The sequence below is a fragment of the Festucalex cinctus genome, chromosome 1 (genome assembly GCF_051991245.1).
Source record: "Festucalex cinctus isolate MCC-2025b chromosome 1, RoL_Fcin_1.0, whole genome shotgun sequence".
Classification (NCBI taxonomy): Eukaryota; Metazoa; Chordata; class Actinopteri; order Syngnathiformes; family Syngnathidae; genus Festucalex; species Festucalex cinctus.
Window position 1 is genome coordinate 10,795,719 of NC_135411.1, and position 12,134 is coordinate 10,807,852.

A 12,134-nucleotide genomic window follows, 5' to 3' on the forward strand; every position below is an offset into this window, starting at 1 on the left:
AAAAGATACGACTTATGCTGTTTTTATATCACAACTGCTTATATAGATATTCGTACATTGCTGAATGCCCCCACAAGGGCAAGGTGGTTGAATCACTACACTATGTTGTAATTAGTGTTCTTTGTGCTGCTACAGTTGTTTACTTTGCTGATATGAAATTTCAAAATTCCTTTGTGGCACGAATAAAAAATTCTTGTATTCTAGTCAGTTAATCTGATTTCCATTTACAAGTGAGGACGGAACTTCGTTATTTATTTAGATGACTAAGAGAAGCTGCCTAGACCCTGAGGGCTCTTTAAATGCATTAAGCAGTTTCCATTTGCAGTATGTGACAGAAGACTGTGTCCCTCTGCTGTTCAGTTGTTGCACTAGCTGCACACCTGAGGCAACTAAAGCACTTTTAAATCTTCCATCCATCCATCCATCCATCTATGCATCCATCCATCCATCCATCCATCCATGCATCCATCCATTCATCCATCCATCCATCCATCCATCCATCCATCCATCCATCCATCCATCCATCCATCCATCCATCCATCCACCCATGATCGAAATCATTTGTTTGAAGCGAGGAAAGAGCGTTGGTGGCTAAAATGCGTGCCCAAGAAACAATGGTTGCTTGTACTGGAGTCACATTTCTTGGACTTCCTCACACAAAAAAAAAGTTTGTTTTGAAAATACATCTGAGACATTTTACTTATGGTCATATTCATATTATTTGATTATCTTTACATTTTCCCATCATTTGCACTCTTTCATATTCTTACTGTCATTCTAACATTGTTGCCGTCAATTTTATCACATTAGATGTTATTATTTCACTCAGTTGCACTACGGGGTTTGAACTTTGAATACAATACTGTAACATTGATACCTTACTAGTAGATAGTATAATTATTTCATTACAGTACATTTAGAGCTACTGTACTGTCACATTTATACGCATATTAACGTCATGCTTCCCTGTATATGTAAGTACAACTCTCTCTCTCTCTCTCTCTCTCTCTCTCTCTCTCTCTCTCTCTCTCTCTCTCTCTCTCTCTCTCTCTCATACTCTCTCTCTAAAAATGAATAATACCCAAAGTGTTAAAATTTATTACAATCACTTGCAAAATAAACTCCCAAGTATCACCGATATCTGAAATGAAAACACCTCGTGGTCATGTACTCAGCGTCACGTGACACAGGTCGAGCCGTGACGTCACGGATAAAGACCGACTGCACATGCGCATGAACGTTTCGCGTCAACTCCGCAGCTAGCTTAGCAATGGCTGGCGGAGTAGCGAGGAAAAAGCCTCCCGGCTCCGCGTCTCCTCTGTGGGCGACGCTTCAAACATTTTGGCAGGAAAAACATTTAGTCCTCTTCAAGACCGAATACACCTTCTTTGTGGTGTCGGTCTTGTGGCTCTTAGAAATCGGGATCAATGTGTGGGTCATTCAGAAAGTGGCATGTAAGTAGCTCGGTGCTAGTTAGCATGTTATGGCACAGTGCCCTCTTAACGGACGTATCTGAATGCTACAAGGTTAGCCTAGCACGAGCACGGAGGCAACCACCTGTCAACTGGAATTTACAGCCGACGCATGGCTCACTAACGTGCAGAGTTAAAATGTGGACTTATCGATTTTTTTTAAACTGTCTAGAATGTTTCAAAAGCGTCATGTTTATTTACATTCCAGTAGTGTGTGTGTATGTGTATATATATATATATATATATACATATATATATATATACATATATATATATATATATATATACCAACTGAAAAAAATGATGATGATGATGATAATGATGATGATGATGATGATGATAATAATGATAGTAACTTAATTTATTCACAAATTTGCTTAATGTGAAATATGTACCTGTAGTTGAACACTAATAAATTGTTTTATTTTATGAGTGAGAACAAGTGGATACGGGCTAATTAGGAACAAAGTAGGCAACTAAACGCCAAAACATTTTCGGACACATTTAATTGTCAATGACTGATTACAATCAACATTAACACTACTCTTAAAAATAACTCCACTTGAATGATCATTATTAAAATGTATTGCACACAAAAGTTAAATGAAATGTGTATCTAAATAAGCAGTTCCTAAAGATTAAATGCCAATTTATTAAATACAACTGAACTGTACCTGACAATTGTTCTGCACTGGTTTAAAAAAAAAAGTTTAAGCCACTGAAAAGTTCTGCGCAGTTTGAACATTTATTTCAGTGATTATTTTCGTAATACTAGAGGGAGCTAATGTAGCACTGTGGGTTCTACACTTGAGAATCACTGCTGTATTATAATGTTGGGGTTCCAAGGTTGACAAATCTCTACAGTAGTAGTTTGTTTATGAGTAAACAATATTCCATGTCATTGGTGTTCATAAACGTTACAGTTTTCCAAGCTTTCTTCGGCCCTGACACATATTTTACATGTGAAAAATCTCTATTTTGGGAAAAACACAGGACACTGGTGCAGTTTTTTTTTCTAAAAATAATGAACCCGTTATCCCACAGACACTGAAATCGACTGGAAGGCTTACATGGACGAAGTGGAGGGAGTCATCAATGGCACCTATGACTACACCCAGCTCAAAGGAGACACTGGCCCCTTGGTGTAAGTCCTACTTTGCTGTTGTGATTTATGTATTCAACAATGCAGAATCGAGAAAGTACTTCCTTGTTTTTGCAGGTACCCGGCCGGTTTTGTATACATCTTCACAGCCCTTTACTACATCACCAGCTCTGGGACAAACATCCGCCTGGGCCAATATCTTTTTGCTGTGTTCTACCTCATCACGCTGCTTCTGGTCTTCAGAATATACTGCCGTACCAAGAAGGTAAGTTTGAGTGAAAGGCTCTTTATTATGTACACAGATTCATATGATCTCTTCTTGTTCTCGTCAGACCTCGGGCAGCAACATTTTAGACCAAGACTTGTTGTAACATTGTTTTAATGTAGAATTAGAATTATTTGTCTTAGACCTGGAATACTTTTTTTGGTATCAAGTGTTCTTTCTACAAGTTCTCATTTGCACTTGAGCAGCATAATTTCGGACTGGCACTGGGTTCTTGAGAGATTTTGTGGATCAGTCTGTCAAACGTTAATGCAGCCTAATGGACACAAGAGAATGGAACTAGTTCAACATCAAATGTTCTCTTCTCCAAGTTCTTGTTGGCACTCGAGCAGCAGCATTTTGGCCTAGCAGTCTCTTCATAAACAGTTGGAATAATCCATCATAGAGCTCACAAAAGCATAAAGTGTTCTCATCTCCCAAGTTCTTGTCGGCACTCAAGCAGCAGCATTTTGGCTTTGCTGGACACTTGTTGGAATAGTTTCTTTCTAAAACGGGTGGAATAATCCAGCATAGAGGTCACAAAAAGCATCAGATGTTGTCTTCTCTACATTGTTGTCGGCACTCCAGTAGCAGTATTTTGGCATAGCTGGATACTTTGGAACAGTCTCTTCATGAAGTGTTGGCATCATCCAGCATAGAGGTCACAAAAGCTTGAAATGTTCTCTCCAAGTTTTGGTCAGCCCTGGAGTATCAGCAATTTGACCTAGCTGAACATTTGTTGGAGCAGTCACTCAATAAAGTGTTGGGATAATCCAGCATAGAGATCACAAAAGCATCAAGTGTTCTCATCTCCCAAGTTCTTGTCGGCACTCGAGCAGCAGCATTTTGGCTTTGCTGGATACTTGTTCTTCATAAAGCCGGTGGAATAATCCAGCGTAGCATCAAATGTTCAAATGTTCTCTTCTCCAAATTCTTGTCTGCTCTCGAGCATCAGCAACTGGAGAGTCTTGAGAGACTTGAAGCAGCCTTTTATAGAGTTACAGAGTAATCCAGTCATCTCTCAAAAGCATGGACTCCTTCATATGCCTTTTCCTAGTTCTCATCAGAACATCATAATTACGACTCAGATGGAGGATCTTCTGATACTTGTTGGAGAAGCCTTTTTTAAATTAGTTAGAATAATCTAATCATATCATGTTCTGAGACTTAGACTTAGACTTAGACTTGACTTTATTGATCCCTTTGGGATGGCTCCCTCTGGGAAATGTACATGTCCAGCAGCAATGAGAACAGATAATAAAATAAAAAATAATTCAACCGATCAATAAATAAGGTTATTACACCAGAGATTGAAATAATAATAATAATAATAATAAAATGAAAAATAAGAATTCAATCAATCAATAAATAAGGTTATTATATCAGATATCGAATTATTATTATTATTATTATTATTATTATTATTATTATTATTATTATTAATAATAATGATAATAAAATAAAAATTCGATCAATCAATAAGGAGTGAGGAGTTGTAGAGTACAATGGCACGGTGGACAAAGGAGTTCTTTAGTCTCTTGGTCCGGCACTTGGGGAGCATCAGCCTTCCACTGAACAGGCTCCTCTGACTGCTGATGACAGTGTGCAGAGGGTGGCTGGTATTGTCCATAATATCCAGCAGTTTTTCCAGAGTCCTCTTCTCTGCCACTGTCACCAGAGAGTCTAGCTTCATGCCGACCACAGAGCCGGCCCGCCTGATAAGCTTGTCCAGTCTGTCATCCACTCAAGCAGCAGCATTTTGCACCTGCTGCAGAGACTTTCTGGAGAGACTTGTCAATACAGATACATTTTCCATTTAGAGCCACTGTATCATTGAAAATGTTTCTTTATTAAGTTCCTGTCGGTTTCCCAGGTTCCTCCATATGTGTTCTTCTTCATGTGCTGCGCCTCCTATCGGATCCACTCCATCTTCGTTTTACGTTTGTTCAACGATCCGGTGGCCATGATGCTGCTGTTTGCAGCTGTGAACCTTTTCATGGATGGACACTGGTCTCTGGGCTGTGCCGTTTACAGGCAAGTGTGGGCTCTTTAAATGCATTTCCTTCTGTATTGCCTACCTGTGACGTTAGGGGTATTTTCAATTTACAGTCCAGTCTTCCTCTCTTTCTGACAGTTTAGCAGTGTCTGTGAAAATGAACGTGCTCCTTTTTGCTCCGGGACTACTTTTCCTCCTGCTGTCTGAGTTTGGTTTAATCAGGACAATCCCAAAACTTGGTCTATGTGCTGGCATACAGGTAAATAATGTGCACCGCCTTACATTTACTATTGCCAAGTCTCATTTCTGACCAGTGTCGATTACAGCTCATGCTGGGTCTGCCTTTCCTGCTGGAGAATCCCGTCGGCTACATGAGTCGGGCTTTCGACCTGGGGCGTCAGTTTATGTTCAAGTGGACCGTCAACTGGCGCTTCCTGCCCGAGTGGCTCTTTTTGAACCGCTACTTCCACTTCCTCCTGCTGGCGGCTCACCTGCTGAGCCTGCTGCTCTTTGCCCTCCGCCGCTGGAAGAGGTGAGACAAACTCAGGCCAAGCGTATTGTTCAAATTAATGCGGCGAGGGGAGCATAACACAAGCACAGTTATTGGAACAAGCAAGTGGCAAAGTAAACAGAGGACATCCATCTTTTTTTCTTTTCTTTTTTTTTTTAACTGTAGACAGCTTAATAACTGTTATCTGATTTAATCTTGTTGTTTCACATGCAAACATGCTCTGAATTTCCTTGACTGAAAATTAGGGAAAATTAAGTCACTTCATTTTATAAATAATATTTTATAAAATAGTGCAAAGCGACAGGTTAATTGGGCACTCCGAATTGTCCCTAGGTGTGCTTGTGCGTGTGGGTGGATGTTCGTCTCTGTGTGCCCTGCAATTGGCTGGCAATCAGTTCAGGTTGTACCCCGCCTACTACCCGAAGCCAGCTGAGATAGGCTCCAGCACCCCCGCGACCCTTGTGAGGAGCAAGCGGTTAAGAAAATGGATGGATAAAATAGTGCAAAGTATAAATGTACTAGTACTTTGGTTCATGCGATTGTTTTAAGCGTTTTTCATAAATTTGACTAGAATTATGACAATATATAACTTGAAACGAAATAGAACTACTACTTCGGTAGTATAGGTTTAGTGCTGGACAACGGTGCATTTTGAATTGTGTTCAAGTACCACTGTATAATAGTTGGGCTGTCTTTCTTCTAAGATCTGGAGAAAGCCCATTGGAACTCTTGAGGGAGCCTAGCAAGAGGAAAGTCCCAGCTCAGAAGAACACCGTCAACCATATCCTTCATGTATCTGTGTAGGGAGTTTGAACAGTGTGCAACTAGTCAGCTTTACTCCACACGAAAAGTCATATCTCCAATACCGTTCCTAAACCTCTGTGGAGGGGAACGTCATCGGGTCAGGACAAAATGAAACACAGGAAAAGACAGAACTATTTAAAATTCAAGTCTGTTTTTCTCAACTGAACTGACATCATCATGCTGTTTTGGTGATGTAACTCTCTGGACTTGAACTAAAACGGACTACAACAAAAGAATCATTTCGATCAGTGTATTCTTGCCCTATTTTTTCAGTCAGCCAACAGCAAGAATGACATAAGCTAGTGTTTTATTTTCTTCTGCCCACATACTCTTGAGCGTCTTCATGTAAAGTCGGTCAACTTTGTCGATAGCCTCTTGCTTTAAATGTTACTGCTATTATATAGTACTTGATATTTTGTACAAATATTTTATTTTCTTTCATAAAAGTTGGTCAGGATTAACTTATGCTCAAGTGCGTTAAACGTTGCATTAAGGTACATTTACTGAGTATTTTTAGAATTGAAACATCTCTAGGTCAGTATTTTTGCAATGATTTTATGTTGCGCACCCCTCAGTAAGATGAAAATAAAAATAAAAAAAAGCTCATACAAAGTGTTGGGTTCGAGAAGGGGCAGAAGGAAGCCAAAGCTTATCTTGTCCTACCCCCTCCTTACAATTACCGCTAACAACTTGTTTCACTCAGAAACTTAAATAAAAAAAAAACAACAACAATTGCATACATATACAGACTGTGCATACACAAATAGTAATAATATTTCAGAATAAATAAATCGGCTTTCCAGAGCCACATACATGACCATAAATGACCATTTGTATCTATACTTAAAGTCCTTAATATTTTGACTCTTTTTCAGTCCTTGTCTATCCATGAAGATTTTCTGAATATTGTATAATACCTAGCTGATATTTAGATTTTCGTTTTTTAAATATACCCAACTGCCGTTTCCTAAACATCATGTAAAGTGGCCCTGCTATTACATTGGGGTTTTTTTTCATCACATTTTCCTCAGTTGAAGAAGTTTGGTCATACCTTAACAACCAATCACAAATCGTGCTCATCCTGTTTACCTCCAACTTCATCGGCATGTGCTTCAGTCGCTCATTGCATTACCAGTTCTACGTGTGGTACTTCCACACGCTGCCCTACCTGTTGTGGAGTGGGGGAGTTAAAAAGATGGCTCATCTGCTCAGGTAAGGCACAATACAAGTAATTCAACACGACAGAGAAATGATATGATGTCACACAGTTCTGCTCGACTTTTAGGGTCCTCATCCTGGGTCTCGTTGAGCTTTCGTGGAACACCTACCCCTCGACTTGCAGCAGCTCCATAGCCCTTCACGTGTGTCACCTCATCATTCTCCTCTGTCTGTGGCTGGGCCTTCCCTCAGCTCCAACTGGAGCGCAGGCAAAAGCACCCATCAAGGACAAATGCAAATGAGGCACAGTACAAGTGGAGGTGTGTCATTGCGTCCTCTCTCTTGAGCCTCGTGACTCCCGCGCAGAGAGAATGGCGCTGGGGTCGACTTGTTTTTTTTTTTTTTTTTTGAAGGAGCCATGTTTACCTCTTTGCTTATGCTAAAAGTGACAAAGACTAATGTGTGGTTGTATTTTGGGACACACATAGATGTTTGCAGGTTTGAAGAGAGGAAAAGATGGATTCTCAGGTTTCAATTTTCAGCTTACCATCAAAAGGGGTTGTTTTGAAACATCTTTCACAAACTTTTAGTGCCATTACTATACCACGTGACCTTATTAGTCATTAATATGATCAAAAGTGAATGGTCAGTGGAAGAACTCTGCAGTATGACACAAAAGCACGGGGAAATACATCATAGAATCTATTGTGGTGACCTGATTCAGCAAATATAGCAAAAATATGCACCTAAAATACACAAATGTGTCAGATTCAGTTTCGCTCTCATTTGGTAAAATTGCAGCATGCTTTTTAATCTAATATGTAAATGTGTTCTTTTGTGTTTTCTGTACACAAAATGTGACAGTTGCTGGGAGACAATCGTGATCTGGCGATGTAATGTGCCACAACACTCGTCTGGACACAAGGAGCTGTCACTGAAAAGTAGTGTTGTTCCGATACCGATACTGGTATCGGCAGAGGCGCCGATACTGCATTAAAGCAGTGGTATCGGTGACTACTCACAAGTAACATGCCGATACCATTAATTCCAACGCTAATATAGGATTTTGGATGCAGCATCTTGTGTCTTGCTCGTGCACGACAGTCACTGGTATGTGACATGCTCACTGCATGCCGACCTAAGATGTCCTAATGGCCCTTGAATGCTCTGAACCAATGGCAGGACAGCTTTTTCATGTTGAGGGGAAAAAAAAAAAAAAAAAAAAGGTATCGGCCGATGCTGCAAAGCTGGGTATCGGAATCGGGGGCCAAAAAACGGTATCGGAACAACACTACTGAAAAGGTGACATTTTATGATATATTCAGTATTTATTAATTTGTCATTGTGCAAATAACATGGTTATAAACAGCAACAAGATATCGTTATGAGCAACAAATACTGGCATAATATAAATGTTAATACTTGACCAGACGTGGTACATTTCTTCTCTTTTTGTCTTGACGTGACATTTTGACAAGATCAAATATTGGAATTAATTTTCCGGACCCAGGCTCAGTTTCCACAGATAAGATCAGAGATAAGCTTAAGTTTGCACATCCAAGTCCCAAGATTATTCATGCAGTCTGTCCTGCATCTGCGTGTGTGTGGTGGAAGGTTTCCCGGTGCCCCTCACCAAAAAATGATTTTGAGCATCTAGAGAATTTTTAACTTGGACTAATGGGAAACCTCCCGCACATGAAAAAAATGTTTTTTTGAGCATCTTGAAACCTTCAACAATCCACAATTAGGACTTTCGTCGTGGCACAAAACAAGCAAAAAACTTAATTTCTCTTCATTGCCTTAATCTATTTTCCGGATGTTATATTTGAATAATATTTCTCCCAAATTTTGATGTAGCTGAAAATTTACACCAATAGGATTGTTCCCGCAGATTTTCCATTTGCTGCTGACGTGACATTTTTTTTTCTGTGTCATTATTGGTCTTCGCACCATCATGTCAGCTGTGTAGGCAGAGGTGAATGTAGGGTCTTTTGCCCCCAAGAAACTGGTGTTTAAAAAAAAAAAAAAAAAAAAAAAGAGCAGTAGAGGTTTTTAATTCACATTAGCATACATTATTTTGCGCGATTTGCAGGCTAATAAAAGGAATGCGCTTTTAAAACGCAATCGCCACTATACCGTTGTGGTCCACTAGATGGCGCTCAAGCTTGGTTGTCGCTCGTGCGGATTGGCCACAGAATGAAATAAATGTAAATAGTTAGCTGATGAATGATACATTCAACGTAGCATCAAGTTTCTCGCCCCCCCTCCCAAAAAAAAAAAGTTTGAAAACGTTCACTTGCAATTTACATGCATTGTTGACAACGCAGATGATATCAGATGGATATTTTATAGACAATGAATAAAGTTGAAAAAAAAATGGGCACAAACTATTCAGTCTCTGTGAGTGGTGTTGGTGGTTTGTGAATTTGGCATATTGGTCAGGCCCGTGGCCAGGCTCGGCAGGGATTCACTTCCTGAGCAGTTGAGCTGCTGGCTGGGTTTCTGCTGCTCAAGGCCATGCCTACTACCAAAGTCCATAGTAAGGGCCAGAAGCTGCTTGCTGTAGGATTTCCAAGCTTGGCCTTGTGGAATCTTCATCATGAGAGTTGCCAGATACTGGGCGAAGCTCTTAACTTCTTCCTCGTGGCTCGCGTTTTGTCCCGGGATCCGCTCAATAGCTTGATTACCTCTGGCCAAAATCTACAACACGGAAAATAACAGTTTGCATCGGTGGTTGTTCTCAATTAAAGGGGAAGTCAACCCTCCACCCCCCAAAAAAATCTTAATATGTTCTATGCAGCCCAAACCTTCCAATGACAGTATTTTGGTTAATGTTGCGTTCGTGGAATGAGTTAAGCAACAAAATCCAGCAGTTTTTAATCAATATCAGAAGGCGGCCATTTCGCCACTGAAGATAACGTCACAGTTGCTCAGATTTCGGGTAATAAGTTACAACCAATCACAGCTCAGCTTCAGAAAACAGGTGAGCTGTGATTGGTCGTTGCCTGAGACCTGTACAACTGTGATGTCATCTTCAGTCGACAGCAAGTTGAAAAGTGGCCGCCCCCTGAGATCCATAAAAACGGCTGGATTTTGCTTCATAACTCGGATTCTACAAATGTAATTTTATTCAGAATGTCATGTTTAGACTAGTGAGGTCACATATAACATATTATTGTCAAGAAATGTTTAATGTTTACTTTTCCGATAAGTAGCCGATTTGCCCACCACCAAAATGTGGTATCATTCTTTTGGGTTGCAGACGAGAGGCTGGTGAACAAGTACTTGTATGGAAAAATCACTCGTACATATTTGAAACAGAGAAGGGGGCTTATGACACCACCAATACAATACTGTCCTTTCAGACATTCCCAAGAAACTCATTGATTTTTCTCCCAATAAACAAAAACAGCTCTCCTAGCTCTACTACCTTTTTTACAACTGAATGGAATATTAATGAGGGATTTTCCGCACTTTTTTTTATTTTATAATTTGTTTTTAGTTACCCTAACGACGGTAGTTTGCATCCCAAAACGATACCACATTCCAACGGTGGATTAATTCACAGACAAATGCAGGTTTGTAGATACTGAAAAAAGAAAGAAAAGGTACAAGTGTGTCACCTTTAAAAGCATCTCATCAGCATCTCCATGGATGGTCGTGGCATCCCAGCTGGCCTGGCTACACTGCCTGCTGCCCTCGTCCGCTCTCTTGTGCCCAGGAACAGCGCTGGTGGATGGGATGGAATCATCCAACTTACTTTCAGAGGCAGTTGACGATGGCTGCTGATGTGATTGTGCTGCAGGGAGCGCCTTGGAAGAAGGGAACTGCAACACAAAAAATATGAATGTATGCACATAGTACAAGAAAAAATGTTTTTGGAAAAAAAAAAAGAAGTAAATATTCAATTCATGTTTTTACGACTCCTACCTTGTGTGTTACTCTGCCGCGTCTCTTGATTTGTGGGCTGACATCTGCCTGTCCAGACTTTTTGCTTTTTCGCTTGACGAACGTGGTCTTGTAATTTTTCTGGAACCTGTGCTTATCTATATTGCCACATATATGCATTATAGTCACAATAACACATTTGGTTTAATTACTTTGTAAATTAAACTTCGTTTCATTTAGAATAAAAAAAAGAAATGTTGCCTTCATACATACATGGAAAAAATAGGAATAAAAAATTCCTGCAGTTTTTTACACGTGCAACTCGTAAAATATAACAGAAAATCTTTTAGAGTATTTATGGTGCAGTCTTCAGATTTCTTTTTCACGAATTGCTTTAGCACCTCTCTTTTACTATAAGAAACTAATCTACATGCGCTGTAAAGCAAAGCACCTAAAAGAAGCAACAGCCAACGTGTTGTCGGCCGATGTCCAAGCATAGTTTGACCACTTCTTTTTCTCACCTTCATCAGAAATTTCGGAAGAGGAGTCATCTTCGGAATTTGTGGTGAGTTCTTCCTCGGCATGAACGTCCAAGACCTTCGCAATTGCCTTCGTCTTTGTGCGTGGTTTCCTCTTGCCTAGCATGATGATCAATGTGAAGAATGTGAGCTGAGCCGATATCTCACACGTTCAGAGAGGTGAATGTTTATGAAGCAGTCCGCAAACAGGGGGTGGGGCCCCCTGGTGGTTTGGGGATGGTGGTGGTGTGTGTGTGTCTCACTAAAAGTTGACTTTATAAAGTTCGTTTTTTAATTAGCATTATTAACGCTGCCCCAACAAGGCCGGCGCATACAATACACTGTGCGCCACTTAAAACCTTCCGGGTATGAAAACAAAACAAACGATCATAAAAAATAAAAATAAAAAAATAAAAAAAGAGG

The 12,134-nt window shown here is 40.1% G+C and overlaps 2 protein-coding genes across 2 annotated transcripts; one reads left to right on the forward strand and one right to left on the reverse strand.

Annotated features, from left to right (window-relative positions):
- Nucleotides 1–1,244: 1,244 nt before the first annotated feature.
- On the forward strand, nt 1,245–9,693 carry alg3 (ALG3 alpha-1,3- mannosyltransferase). The gene is made up of 9 exons (XM_077515591.1): nt 1,245–1,454; nt 2,517–2,616; nt 2,692–2,839; nt 4,710–4,870; nt 4,971–5,091; nt 5,159–5,364; nt 6,048–6,123; nt 7,214–7,359; nt 7,433–9,693. The coding sequence occupies exons 1-9, from the start codon at nt 1,271–1,273 to the stop codon at nt 7,605–7,607; spliced, it is 1,317 nt and encodes a 438-aa protein (XP_077371717.1). The 5' UTR covers nt 1,245–1,270; the 3' UTR covers nt 7,608–9,693.
- LOC144015532 (uncharacterized) lies at nt 9,344–12,038 on the reverse strand. The gene is made up of 4 exons (XM_077515603.1): nt 11,715–12,038; nt 11,236–11,351; nt 10,929–11,132; nt 9,344–10,005 (listed from the first exon to the last, which is right to left on the reverse strand). Exons 1-4 carry the CDS (start codon nt 11,836–11,838, stop codon nt 9,697–9,699), a joined length of 753 nt encoding a protein of 250 aa, XP_077371729.1. The 5' UTR covers nt 11,839–12,038; the 3' UTR covers nt 9,344–9,696.
- Nucleotides 12,039–12,134: the final 96 nt, after the last annotated feature.